This window comes from Bombyx mori, chromosome 5 (genome assembly GCF_030269925.1).
Source record: "Bombyx mori chromosome 5, ASM3026992v2".
NCBI classification, from domain to species: Eukaryota; Metazoa; Arthropoda; class Insecta; order Lepidoptera; family Bombycidae; genus Bombyx; species Bombyx mori.
Genome location: NC_085111.1, coordinates 10,463,364 through 10,478,939, shown reverse-complemented (window position 1 = coordinate 10,478,939; position 15,576 = coordinate 10,463,364). Strand labels below are relative to the sequence as shown.

The 15,576-nt window shown below is 35.4% G+C and overlaps 1 protein-coding gene across 1 annotated transcript in view; it reads left to right on the top strand.

Annotated features, from left to right (window-relative positions):
* LOC101743188 (C-Maf-inducing protein) overlaps positions 1-15,576 on the top strand; it is a 46,734-nt gene that overhangs the window by 17,532 nt on the left and 13,626 nt on the right. Inside the window, exons 3-7 of the mRNA XM_004930107.5 lie at positions 12,420-12,548; positions 12,828-12,878; positions 12,979-13,050; positions 13,204-13,293; positions 14,229-14,467. Coding sequence (XP_004930164.1) covers positions 12,420-12,548; positions 12,828-12,878; positions 12,979-13,050; positions 13,204-13,293; positions 14,229-14,467 — 581 coding nt within the window. The remainder of the gene's footprint in view (positions 1-12,419; positions 12,549-12,827; positions 12,879-12,978; positions 13,051-13,203; positions 13,294-14,228; positions 14,468-15,576) is intronic.

Below are 15,576 nucleotides of genomic sequence, written 5' to 3'. Positions count from 1 at the left end.
TGCGCTAAGATGTGAATTAAAAAGCAACGTCGTAAATTTATTGATTTGCAGGGTACTAAGTATACAATACCTTACTGCTTATTCTTTTCGCGAAGATCACGCGTTGTGGTTTGGAGGGTAGGCTAGCCGGACCGCCAGTAAAATAAATAATATTATTCCAAACAGTTGTCTGTATTTATTTATCGTGGGGTGTTAATTTTTGTTACGTAGCTCAGACAAGGTATAACGATCCAAAAGCCACTCGGTTGAAAGACGCGGTGAGAAGATCTTTAAAAATCTTTAAAAAAACCCGAACAAGTTCGAGTAAAACTTGCGCCTCGAGTGTTCCGGGTGCAAGCCAAGTCTGTTCGTACATGTTGTATTAAACTAATTAAAACATGGCTGTTTGGACTATGTTCCCTTTATCTGGTCATTTGGACGAACAGAAGCAAAAACAACTTACAAACGAATGTACGGTATGTAAATTAAGTACATATTTTGAACATGGAAGAAATTAGAAAAAAGGATTAATTTTTTGTGTTAATGAAAGATTGATCGAGAATCTTTAGTTTTATGACTTTTTTCTGCCTTAATATAAAATAATACTTACTTCTTGATACCTTTACCCTTCCTAAGAACAACGGCCTTAAATGTCGAGCACACTCAAAAAACCAGGCACTATAGGGGTTTCACTTTTTCCAGACCAGACTCTATAGGGGCTTCACTTTTCCTTTTAAGGGACCCTAAAATAAGAAGAGGTTGTCAATTCGTGGCGTATTTTTTTAAGCTTTAACTTTACCTTGACTTTTGTTTCATCTACGCTATGATAATTATTTTAATTGTCTAGAAGACGTATTTCGATGGCATGTTAATGATTTTGCGGTTTAAGATTTCCGCGTAAAATTTGTGGTTTTACTCTAATTTGGAAAATTAATTGAAACAATTTTGCTATTTGTATTTAATGTACGTATTCTATTTTGTTTTCTACTTATTTGAGGTACATATATATTATGTTACTAGTATAGTATACACATTTACCGAATTAATACATCAATCCACCGCTTAGTACGGTGTAATGAACAATTATGTATTATTTGCTGGCATTGCTGAAATCTACCGGCGAAGTTAACCTCTCACTATCAGGTGAGCTGTAGGCACGTCTCCCTACTAGGGCAACAAAAATAGACATATATACTATGTATATATAATATTTATATTATTTATATATTTATTATATTTCGCATCAATGACGCTGTGTATCGACATCTGAATGCACTCCTAGAGAGATGTATTGACTGAATCCTTTCTCTGCTGTACCAGAACGGTTGAAATTAAGAAATAATAGATATAAATAATTAAAAAGGGGTAACTAAAGAAAGCTTAATGAACAATTTAGACAGCAAGAAATTAATTTAAAAAAACAAGGATTTTTTTAAATTAATTTCTTGCTGTACAGATCTCCGAAATTATGGAACCGATTTTTTATAGTTCGCGTAGGTTTTTTTTCCACAGGAGAAAATCGCCGGAAGACATTAATTTGCAGAATACAGAAATAGGAGGAATTAAGTAGGTACTTATAGGAATTGTTTCATAAAAATCAGTTACGTTGTCAAGCCTTAATTACTTAATCCATTTTGACGAAATTCGGTATGGAAATAGTTTGAGCCCTGGGAAATATTGTGTTTGGCTTCTTTCCTCTCACTTCTGAGCACGGGTTTCCGCCCACGCTACATAAAGTGGCGAAGGTGAAGGCCACGAAGTCGAAGCGATTAGTGCGATTTCGATCCAGTAGTGTATGTACTCGCGAATTAGCTGCTCAGGAACATCATCGGGCATCTCTTAGTAAAAACTCACGGCTGAGCCCACAAACGCCCGCCCATCTTAATGAAGCTGGAAAGGCATTCGGGCCACCAGCAGTCCCTTCAGCGCAAAGTCTAAATTAATAGCTGTTAGCAAGAAAGCCCTCTGACAACCTGGAGAGACTCATAGTGACGGGTAAAGTGGATGGAAGACGATCCAGAGGTTGGAGCCGAAAAAGATGGAGTGACCAAGTATCCGAGTGTCTGGACATGACACTGAGCCAAGCACTTCACTGTGCCACTGATCGACATAAGTGGCTACAAATTACAAAAAAAGGTCACAGGCGGGCGCATCACGATGCTCAGCAATGAGCGATCGACTGAAGGAGGAGGATAGTATTGCATTCCAAAATTTATTCATTTTATTTATTATAATATAAACAAACCCCTCAGAGAAATATAAATTAAATAATTGCTGTTTACATTTCTGTTCATCAAGCGCAGACTACCAGACAAAGATAAGAGAGAGCATGTGAGTGCCTTCGATTGATTTACAGTGAACAGATGCATTCACTTAAATTGAAACAAGACATGATTTAATAAAATTATTCTTTTTTAAATTAAATTCCGATCACAACGAATGTGAAAAACGTAAAATAAGAACCCCGTGAGGAAAAAGTATAGTACAAATATTTAGGTTTTATGTGCATATTGCTTTTGGTGTTCAAAACATTCTCTGTTTGACGTCACACTCGCGCAAATACGTTTACGAGTATGTTTTGAGTCCATATGCGTTTATAGAATGTACCTTGTAACGTAGGTAAATGAAACATTTATTAAGTTATTTTTTTGTCGGATTAACGTTATTGAGTGTTGCGATTTTATTTTGTACTGTTACATACGATCGTTATTATTATTATGAAATCCTAGTGACGTGCGTGACGCCTGATACCCCGGAACCATATTGACGTGAACCATCGTGACGGTTATTCAATTAATGGTGACCAGCTAGTTTATTTACTTTACAATCTCGTACGTTAAACTGTATCGATCTTGAACGATTTTTTTATTTTTTGGTAGATAAAAATCATGGTCACATGCTTCTTACGCACGATTCTTATTACTGATTTTGAACAATAAGTTTTTAATTTTGAATACTGAATATTCACCTCGCATACAGATCCCCAACAAGTTTGTTTTTGAAGTTTTTTTGTTTTATTATTTGATCGTTAAAGCCCGAAAAAAATACTGGAGCGGTTGATTAAGCTTTTTGTATTTTACCTAAAGATTATTAGACTTAAAAACCGACTTAATTAATAAACTATCTCGCTACGATATCGAGGTGGAAAGCAATAGTAAATTAATTCTTTAAGACCTTAAATTAATAATACAGTTTTACTAAATAATATGGGTTTTTCCCACGTAAATTTTGTCTTTTCACATATGGTCTACTGTGTTTCCTTGAATCCAATATTTCCTCTTCTAAATACCAGGGATTCCCAGTATTCGATTATTTAAACAAAATGACAACGTCATTAATTTTGCTTTAGTATATTTTAAAGAATATAATATTTTGAAGTTTTTGGTTTAGGAGGTTACTGAACTGTAGAATGAAGTTAAATGTACAAAAAAAATGTACGATGTAAATAATAGTTCCATCATAAATTCCGGTAAACATTAATAAATAATAATAATTACGACAGGGAAAACAATTGCTCGACATCTCGAACCTTGGGATTTTGTGTCAAAAAAAGTTTTAATAGATCGTGCTAAAAACGTAACTAACCATAGGTTTGCAGTATTTGTAAACCCCGAAATGCACTTTAATTTGTAAAGTTTTACGATATTGATCCAAAATTGTATAATATCATGTAAATTGATTTTGAACGGCTTCAAGAATTCTTGTATCTCAAATAATTCTCAAATACTTCGAGCTATTCGTCATGATGCATGTGAAAACACCTGTGAGTTCCAGTAATCAGCTGATATCAAGTGTATCGTTATAGTATCTGTCCATGTATGCACACAAAAAGATTAAAGTTTAGTTGGAACAGGTTTTAGTAGCCTCCGACAAGACGAATTACAAAATTTTAAAATAGTTTTAAAACGAGTATTTTTAATTGCAAAGCAAGTTTACGGTTCCATTTGATGGAAAATAGTTTGTTATTCAACTTCATTAAATATTACGAAAAACAAAAACAAAAACATTAAAAAACGCCCAGCGAGCGAAGGGGACTTATCGCCTCATCCGAAATCATTTTTCTCTTTGTTCCTTTTTGGTACACACAGCAGATATAAGAGGACCTTTACCCTACCCTATAATAATTATTTACCGGGTTGCTGATTTTAAAATGGATAGATGGTGTTCTCAAGAGCTTCTACTGGTGGTACGACCTCTTGTGAGTCCGCGCGGGTAGGTACCACCACCCTGCCTATTTCTGTCGTGAAGCAGTAATGCGTTTCGGTTTGAAGGGCGGGGCAGCCGTTGTAACTATGCCACCAGGTGGGCTGTGAGCTCGTCCACCCATACAAGCAATATAAAAAAAAATCAAAAGCGTTAAAACACTAATACCATTATTTTTATTGAAGACAAATAGATTTACCCCTGTAACATACTCGAGCTTTCCTTTAAAGCGGAAAGACCAATTGCGTGTGAAAAATCCGCTCTTTCTTAAATTTCTTAAGCTTATTCTTAACTTATTCGAATAAATTTTACTAAAAACGAAATATGAAATAAAAAACAATAAAAAAAATCATTAAAACGGAATTAACAAAATATATGAATCGAAATAAGAGAAGGAGACAAATTAAACACTAATCAATGTTTACAAAAATAACAAGATGATATCAGAATGAAATAAGACTTGTGTAAACGACTCCAAGTTCGCATTTTCAGATTACATCACATTTTACGCATAGCCACCGGAAACATCCCAGACAGCAGACCCAGGTAGCTGAAATATACTGATTTTGACCGGGCTTACATTTATTATCTTTATACAAAAAAAATATACATATTTTTATACATTTATACCAAACTAGAGGTCCCGCAGTAGTCGAAATTCGATTATAATTAATTGGAATTGTAAGTTTGTACACTATTATGATTGTATTTTATACTTCTATAATCACAAATTTTGCCAAGATATGTAGTGTGTGTAATGTTTTCTTTATTGATTTAATGTATACTTTATTCATTATTTAAAAAAAAATTTAGCATTGTGCACTTCTTCTCTATATTCTCTATAAGTGTGGAAAATTTCATACTCCTCCGTCCGCGCAATTTTCGTAAAAAGGGATACAAAGTTTTTGCTGCACGTATTAATATATATTTATACCAAATATACAATGCCAACTCCACTCTATTGTCGTCAGGATCCCTATTCACGAGGGCAACGAGGTGACCGAACCGAAGAAAACAACAAGCGATTTCTCAAAATCATATACTTAGTCTGGCCATAAATACTGTTACAAAGGAAAACAAAAAAAATTCTATGGCAAATAACATTTATTACTTTTACAGTGTGTTAGTTTAATACATAAATATAAAACAATTTAAAGTATAAAAAGCTTATTCGAAGTGGTCTCCATTGGCTACAATACAGTCCTTTAAACGTTAAGGCCAGTTATCAATAGAAGCACGCACTCTTTCCATGGGAAAATTTTTCACTGCCAATCATAGGGATTGTTTTAGGGACTCCAAATTATCATGGCGTTTAGAGCAAGCCGTACTCTCTAAAACTGACCATAAATCATAATCCAGCGGATTAAGATCGGGACTAGACGACGGCCAGTCTTCAGCTCTGATGAAGTCCGAAACGTTCGTTTCCAACAAGACCGAGCATTATGACCTGGCGCTGAGTCTTGCTGGAAAAACCATTCTTGATTATTGAACATGGTGTTGTTAAGGGGTTTCACTACCTTCTCAAGAACGGTATCTTGATACACTTGTGCCGATGTTTTGATACCTTTTTCACAAAAAAAAGTATGGCTCAGTCACTCCTTCATAGCTAATACCCCACCAAACCATCACTGAAGTCGGATAGTGCCCATGTTGCACTCTGTCGACTAATTGGGAAACTTCCTTAGAGCTTTGAGCGTAAATACGGTCATTTTGTTTGTTAAAATGTTGCTCAATTGTAAAAATTTTCACATCCGTAAACAAATTTTTTTCTATGACCTCGCTTTGCATACCGCTTCAGTAATTGTTTCGATTTTACCACCCTATTCTCTTTTAAATTACCAGTTAAGAAATGACCAGTACGTCTCTTATAGGCTGCAAGTCCTAAGTAATATTTTAAAATACGTGACATGGTTCTAGGTGCTATCTTCATCTCCCGAGATAAAATCTTTTGCTTTCGGACAGGATTTCTTCGAATTCTTTCTCTTACTGCTTTGACCACCTTTTTCGTACGAGCAGTACGTGGACGGCCAGATCTTTTTCTGTCACAAACAGAGGAGGTCTCATTGCACCTATTAATAGCCCTGTACACAAACATTTTACTAATACCAAGCGTATGGAGAGTTTTAAAAATTGCATTTGGCTCCATACCTACTTTGTGTAATGCAATCACAGCGATTCGGTTCTCTTTATCACCCCACTCCATTTTAATGTCGCAAAATATTGTACAATGTATTGGCGCCAAAATTAGAAAACTCAATGAGAAATCATATTAAAAAAATTACAGATTCCAAATTCAAATGTAATATTTTGTTTATTTTTAATTGTAACAGTATTTATGGTTAGACTAAGTACATATATGGTGTTTCGGATTAATTTTGTTGTCATTTTGTTAAAATGTTAATTAGTCTTTAACATAATTGCATAGGATTAATTCTGTTGTCATTTAGGATAAAACGATTATTTTTTAAAGAAAATGCATAGAAAAATTAATACAAAATATTGTAAATCGAAGCGAACCATACAACCCATTCAATATTTACAGCTGAATAATACGTAATATAATATTCCGTTTCTTTTCGTACTCATATATTTACTACATGGCTTGTGCACATATTTTCGAAGAGTTCGGTTAAAAATCTGAAATAAAAATAACACTTTATTCTTCGCGTTTCTACGAATTGCGAACGTATATACCGACATAAACAAAACGTAAAGAAAGGCTGGAATAACTGGCGCAAATAACTCGATCCTTGACGGTTTTATTATCACTGGTTTCCATCAGCATTTCTCGACGGATAAAAAATCGAACGCTCGACGGATAATATTTCGAACCCTCCGCTTGCGTGATAATAGATCATAGAATAAAAAACAACGAAGCAGTGCTCATGCTAGGGCAGATGTTAGCAGTCTCCCAGGCTGAGCCCCATGAACTCGCCTACACATTTGGTGAAGCCAGAATAACCCCTCGAGGTTACTGGCAGTAGAAAAAAAGTATATAGTATATATAAAGTACCTACCATTGCTTTATTAATGACTAGCTGACCCGGCAGACTTCGTAGTGCCTCAATCGATCAATAAAAGACCTAAACTTTTGTGTAAAATAAACTTAAAACAAACAAAAAGAATTCGTCCGACGGGGGACACATCAAAGGAAAAACAAAATTGTTATTTTTATTTAATTCCGAGAATTTTCATATTTATCTACCTTTTAAGCCTTCTCTGGACTTCCACGAATAATTCAAAACTAAAATTAGACAAATCGGTCCAGCCGTTCTCGAGTTTTAGCGAAACTAACGAATAGCAATTCATTTTTATGTACTTACTCTGGCCATAAATACTGTTACAAAGGAAAAAAAAATCTATTGCAAATAGCATTTATTACTTTTACAGTGTGTTAGTTTAATACATAAATATAAAACAATTTAAAGTATAAAAATCTTATTCGAAGGGGTCTCCATTGGCTGCAATACATTCCTTTAAACGTGGAGGCCAGTTATCAATAGAAGCACGCACTGTTTCCACGGGAAAAATTTTCACTGCCAATCGTACGGATTGTTTTAGGGACTCCAAATTATCATGGCGTTTAGAGCAAGCCGTACTCTCTAAAACTGACCATAAATCATAATCCAACGGATTAAGATCGGCATTAGACGACGGCCAGTCTTCAGCTCTGATGAAGTCCGAAACGTTCGTTTCCAACCAAGACTGCGTAGACCGAGCTTTATGACCTGGCGCCAAGTCTTGCTGGAAGGATCATTCTTGATTATTGAACATAGTGTTGTTACGGGGCTTCACTACCTTCTCAAGAATGGTATCTTGATACACTTATGCCCAGGTTTGATACCTTTTTCACAAAAGTATGGCTCAGTCACTCCTTCATAGCTAATACCCCACCAAACCATCACTGAAGTCGGATAGTGCCCACGTTGCACTCTGTCGACTAATTGCGAAGCTTCCTTAGAGCTTTGAGCATAAATACGGTCATTTTGTTTGTTAAAATGTTGCTCAATTGTAAAAAATTTCTCATCCGTAAACAAAAATTTTCTATGACCTCCCTTTGCGTACCGCTTCAGTAGTTGTTTCAATTTTACCACCCTATTCTCTTTTAAATTATCAGTTAAGAAATGACCAGTACGTCTCTTATAGGCTGCAAGTCCTAAGTCATCTTTTAAAATACGCGACAAGGTTCTAGGTGCTATCTTCATCTCCCGAAATAAAATCTTTTGCTTTCGAACAGGAATTTGTACTGTTACAATTAAAAATAAACAAAATATTACATTTGAATTGATACTTTAAATTGTTTTATATTTATGTATTAAACTAACACACTGTAAAAGTAGTGTAATGTAAAATGCTATTTGCAATATAATTTTTTTTCCTTTGTCTCAGTATTTATGGCAAGACTAGCTATAGATATTATTTCAACAAATGATTGTGAAAACTTAGAATTCAACTGAAGAAAATTTATTAAAAAAAATGAAAAAAAAAATGATACGGAAAATTTAACGTTACTTTTATTAAACTTTCGTTATTAAACTTTCCATTGATAAATTGAGATAACGAAAATGGAGCTGCCCGTACGTCATTTGCTGACCTTTGACATCGAGAGAAAATTAATAGAGTAATTTCATGAATCACGAAGATTATTACTGATATATTTTATTACTGCTTTGATCTGGATGGATGTCGTAGGTGATTTATCTAATTAAATGAACTACAAGTAATCTTTGGTTCGAGGTACATGGTTCGAAATGATATTGTAAATTAAAATATGAATGATGAAACCTGAACTCGATTGGATGTTATATGAAATATCATATTAATGGAATTAAATTCCAAACTAATAACTTATCGGTTCGTATATTTATATTTACATGTATTCACGATATAAGATCGTGTTTTTATTTACACAAATCTTCAGAAGAGAGAACACAGACATTGCAAGGTGAATGTCACCACGCACGTTCAGATTTGAGGTCAAAGATTTTTTCTTATCACTTCGATGGGTGAAAAAGCTCACAACTCATATGGTGTTAAATGGCTTTCGGGGCATACAGACTTAACAACCTGAATGCCATTATCCACCATGAGATATGAGGTCGAAATCCTAATTGCACTGTATAACAGCTACCCCACCCTAGAAACTGGAGCGCACTATTTCGCGGCAGACAGACAGGATGGTGGTACCTATACGTGCGGACCTATATACATTACTACCAGTAAATCTCAATTGTACTGTATTGAAGACTAATTCTTCAAACGATAACTGATTAAGTAAAATATTGTTAGAGCGGTAGAGGAGTGAGTGGGAGGACTGACTCGGGCGATCATAGCGCTCTAGTGCCAGTAAAGATCGATTTATCACATTTATATGGTATCAAACATTGGTACTTCACATTTAGAATCTTTTTTTTTAATGAGCTCTCGGCCCACCTTGCATTTAAGTGGTTATCGGAGATCATAAATATCAAGAAGTTAAATGCCGCCTTGATACATGAATTCTTAGTCTCAGTTTTATAGTATGCAGCTACAACGGTTAACCCACCCTTAAAACCGAAACGCATTACTGCTTCACGGTAGAAATAGGAAGGGGAATACCTACACGTACAAGGCGCCCAACCACTACTAAAAAGTCTTTCTCGAAATGGCTCACCATTTATTTCCTACCTTTCCCTTATATATAATTTCGCGTGTACACTATTTACGAGCAGTGTGCAAGTTAACTCAAATTTGTATGGAGTTAGAACATATCCCTACGTTTGCCGCTAGGGGCGCTGTTCTAACTCCATACAAATTTAAGTTAATCGAATTTAAGTTAAGTGATCGAGAAGCTTAAAAACTCGCACTAAATACACAGGTCCCTTATGCGCGTCATAATTTTCAGATAAAATTGTAAAATTTATTAATTTCTAACTAAAGCTCCATCGTCATTGTCGACCAATTATTATTAATCCGACAACGTCATAGTGTGTTGGACTATACTACATTTAGACAATCCGTTCCTCTTAGATTAAAATGAGGAAGTAAGAACGTGATACGCTACACTCTGCGGTTAACTTTTCCTTAAAAACTTCACTCCATTTTCTATTCAAAACACTTCAACTTCTGTTTATCTCGAACTCTTGTACTATTAATTAGCATTAAGCTATGACGTGCTGTTCTTCGCTAAGCTATCATTCTCGTGCTATAGTTAGTTAGTGCTATAAACACGAGTTTAAGCTGTGCGAGGTATGTGCTGTGCGCTTGGAAAACCGCTCAGTAGTATAAATCGTTAGTGCTTACTGCGAATGAGATAGATCGAAAACTGTGCCTGCTAGTCTAGTGACTGCAGTGGGGGAGAGTTAGCGCCTGTCATGTAACATCGGTTGTGTTTCAAACAAAGCATTGACACACAAACGCGGCTTGGTTTTTTGTGTTCTTTATGACCAAACAGGACCGAATCGTTAGACAGAGTACAGCGCAGTATTGTATAATGTCATTAGCAACTCCCACCATCGTCTTGATTAGATTCAAATATATTCCAATACTTATATAATTGCTTACACATAACAAAAAGTTCATTTTTGACGCATTTAACGAATTTGCATGAATTACTACAATAACTTGAATTTGACAGAACAACTAGTGATTTTTGCTAAGATCTGTGAGCAAAACCTTTCGGTACATTAAAATAACATGCACTAAGGAAGAACAAAGTATTTTGCTACATTATCCGTACTCATATACATATACTTGAACCTCTTAAATTTGCTGTTTATCGACTAAATAAATGGCTAAATTGAGTCGTCCATTATCAAAGGTGGCAATCTGTGCATTTGGACAAAAAAATGTTATTGATATGTCAATACAGATTGATTTGAATATAATCGTCTCCTTCAAAGAATACGGTTCAAAACCTGCATTAAATAAAGGTTAATAGTTAACCTGTTATTTATCTAAGATGTCGTTCCGAAGAGTTTTGTGACTGCCAATGGAATACAAAGTCAATAATTCGTTTTTCTGATTTACCAATAATTGTCCAAAAGTCAGATTGCCGGCTTTGATAATAGTCGACTCAATTATGAGCTTTAAGATATTTTCTGTGTAATCGAAACCTAACGTATGAAATTTCAAATATTATTATCGCAATACATATACACCAAACATCAAGTATAACGTGTGAGAGCGAGAAGTGATGACGTCAATGTTTAATCAGTACTCACATAATGATATTTAAATTACTATTTGGTACTTAATGGTATTTTATAGCTAAACTGGAATTGAGAAAACGTGTGAAATAACAACGAAATTCCATTCGTAAAATAAATTGGTTGAGGCGTGACGTCAATATGAAGAACAATAGTTAAACTCTTAAATCTTCTTAAAATAACGCTACCAATTCGATTTGTAGCAATTACGTAACATTATTAACAACATGCATCATATACACATTTTACCTTATTAAAGTATTAACGTCAATGTGCTACAAAATTCAAAAGAAAAGATGTATAGATAGTTCGATTGTGCACTAACCAGTTTTATTCATTTTAATCTATACATATTATTCATTAAATTACGTACGTACGTCTAAATCTTAATTTCTCTAATGGTTTGTGGTATAGTCGATCAAATATAAGGGAATTCAAGGCGTGGCCAACTGCAGCTTGCACGGGTTGGCTTTTATTGACGTCACGCCGAGTCTCGAAGCTCGATGGCCGCGCAGGGGCAATGCTCTCTGACACGTCACTTAGTTTCACCTATAAACCCGTTCTCGTACAAAGCGAAACTTAGACTATTCTCCATGTTTGACCTCATTTCAAATCAGCCTATACAACACGAAAATAGCTAGACTATTTCTATCTTGGAATCAAAAACCGTTCATTACAACTACATACTTTGCCACTGCGCCAAAATTAATAATAGTACTTCACTAGTACGTCAATTCCTTTCTCGTTTCATTCTAATATAAGTAAATACTAACATAAATACTTAAATACCCATTGTCTAGTATCAGGGTGGCTTGCACTTTATGATCATAGGCTGCGATTACCACTTAACATTAGGTAGGCCGTGAGCTCTCGTCTTCCCACCTACATTAATAAAATAATAATTTAAAATAATAATAATAATTTCTATCAAATTACGACGGCTATTGTGCTTTATCGTGGATGTGTGTGTTTACTCACTGAAAAACAAAAATAGTGATACTTAAAAATCGTATATTGATTTTAAAAGTAATATTCCATTTTATGTTTCAGCCGGCCGGTCTCTTGGAGAGCCCATTATCATACAGTTGCATGCAAGAGGTGTATTGTATCTCACGCTGGGATCCCGCTAGAAAATACTGCCTGCGTATAGTAATGCCTCATGGCTCACTTTTACTTCAGGTAAATATTAAACTAATGTTTTTATTACTTGAACCACATTCAACCCATCAAACGATTATAGCAGTCACGAAAGAAAAAATATTTAATAAGCAATTTAGCCACACAATGTCTTCAAATTTTTAGGTCCTTTAATATATTTAGGCCATCATATATATCATATCGTATTCTTTTATTTGCTGATTCCATCAATGATCCGCACACTTACAGCAGCATCTGTTGAATATCTAATTTAAACTTTTAAAGTACCTGTAAATAATACAATTGCTCTATAATTTGCAGGCAAACGATGCCTACACGAGAGACCAGTGGTATCATTCCATTATTTGGAGAGTGAGTATATAAAACATAAATATATGTTTTCCTTGCATGTTACTGCAATATTTGTTTTCACATTGTCAATTTACACACGCTGTATTTCTTTGTTTTACAGAGAAACATAATACGATACCGTAATTTTCTTACGAAAACCGTTAGGAAGGAAGTGGTTCTAAAGGAATTGAAGGTAATTGTAATCTTTAATTGCTTTTATTTGAAAAAAACGCTGAGTTAAGTGACTTTTTTGTTTCCATTCTTAAATTTAATTTTCATTTGATTATGTACTACACGGTGTCGTTAAAGTTTAAATGTTTATAAATTGAAATACATATTCTTTTAGAACATGGTGGATTTCGTCATGACAACACCTCTTCAAGATGAAAGCGTGACACGCGCGCCCCTGCTGATTCTTACGGACTTAATCTCTGAGGTAGGATTATTTTCAAAGAGACAAATAACATATTAAAAAGGATCTTTGCACATTTTATACAAAAAAATATTATAATAATTGAATTACATTGAAAACATTGGAATTCGTATGTACCATTACCATTGATTCTTTATAATGTTCATTGGAAGGTTGAAACATGAAATATGATATTTATAATATCGTGAGATTTTAACATATGAATGGAAAATGAATTTCACACCGCATTCTTCCCTTCTGAGAATTTCGTTACGTACAAAGGAGTATACACAATAATTTGTTTCGTATCTTAAGTGCTTCCGTATAAATTGAAAATAAGCCTTTAATGTTATAATATATGAGTCGACTATTATCAAAGCCGGCAATCTGACTTTTGGACAATGATTGGTAAATCAGAAAAATGAATTATTGACTTTGTATTTCATTGGCAGTCACAAAACTCTTCGGAACGACATCTTAGATAAATAACAGGTTAACTATTAACCTTTATTTAATGCAGGTTTTGAACCGTATTCTTTGAAGGAGACGATTATATTCAAATCAACCTGAATTGACATATCAATAAATTTTTTTTGTCCAAATGCACAGATTGCCACCTTTGATAATAGACGACTCATATGTAGTAAAATCGTAGTATTATTTTTATCGAAAATATTTCACTAATTCTAACAGTGTTAACCTGTTTTAGTATAAAATATCTCATAGACACAGCCTACTGAGTTTCTCGCCGGATCTTCTCGGTGGGTCGCGTTTCCAATCCGGTGGTAGACTGCGAAGCAATGCTCTTGCTAGGGCCAGTGTTAGCAACACTCCGATTTGAGCCCCGTTAGCTGACCTACACGTTAGGGCGAAGCTGAAATAGCCTCTCAAAGCTATCAGCATAGGTAGGAAAAAAAAGTGTAAAAAATAATAATAATAATAATTTTAAAATATTCAAGAACAAGGAAAGCGCTGACTGGGAAGAGTGGGCTGAGAACTTGACCAATGTGGCAGCGCCGTTGCTAGCGGAACGTTGTGCGACCGGTGAGCTGTGCGCGTCGTTGGCCAGGCTGTGTCGTCAGCGTCCACGAGCCGCCCCGCTACCGGCTCTCGCTCCGCCCGTGCGTCGTGTCCTCACCCGAAACGTTGATTTCGCAAGAGCCCCCAACGCCCGCCGCCTCGTCAGGGATTACATAAGGTAACGCGCTCTATGATTTGGAAATCTCTTGTTTCTTTTTTTCTTTAGCCGGCACAGCGTAGAGGTTACAACAGTTTATAAATTGACGTCAATTAATCCAATGAACAGATCTTGTTTTTATTACGAAACGTATTAAGGTTTATTGATTTAAGTTAATGATTTATAATTCTGTACGAATATTTTATTAGTCTGTTAATCTGTGTGCTTAGTGCGAGTTTTGTAACGTTCTCGAGAGCGTAAAAGTTAACTCAAATTTATATGTTCGATAGCGTAAAAGTTAACTCAAATTTGTATGCAGCGCCACTAGCGGCAAACGTAGGCGAACGTTCCAACTCCATACAAAGTTGAGTTAAACAGCGTTAAAAGAGAGTTAAAAGCACACAGATAGCTTTTTTATTTTCTTTCATTGTACTACATGTATGCGCGAACTTCTAACTGATGTTACTGGAGCTCATAATTAATATAGTTAGTGCTACAAGCTGGAGGTGTGGTCGAAGCCCCAATTGTATTCTATGAGGGCTGCCCTACCCTTCAAAACGAAACATTGACTACTTGACGGCAGAAATATGCAAGAGGATAGCATCCACCCGTGATTACAATACGTCCGCAATTATAAAATAATAATAGTCCGTAATATTAATAGAGATAACATATCGTTACTGGTGGTAGGACCTCTTGTGAGTCCGCGCGGGTAGGTACCACCACCCTGCCTATTTCTGCCGTGAAGCAGTAATGCGTTTTGGTGTGAAGGGTGGGGCAGCCGTTGTAACTATACTTGAGACTTTAGAACTTATATCTCAAGGTGGGTGGTGCATTTACGTTGTAGATGTCTATGGGCTCCAGTAACCACTTAACACCAGGTGGGCTGTGAGCTCGTCCAACCATCTAAGCAATAAAAATAAAACATCTGTTCGGTAGCTCAGTAAAATAAAGGTTTTGTTCTTGAGGTTTTATTGTTAAGTGGACTGTATATAAAGTTTTAATGCAATATTAGCCGCGAGTCGCGCGTGCGATTCTATATCGTTCCAGTAGTGTTCTGTGTCGCTGTGTGTGTTCCGTCCTCGCCGCTCGAGTCGTCGATGCCGTGGTGGTGGTTGGACCCCCCCGCA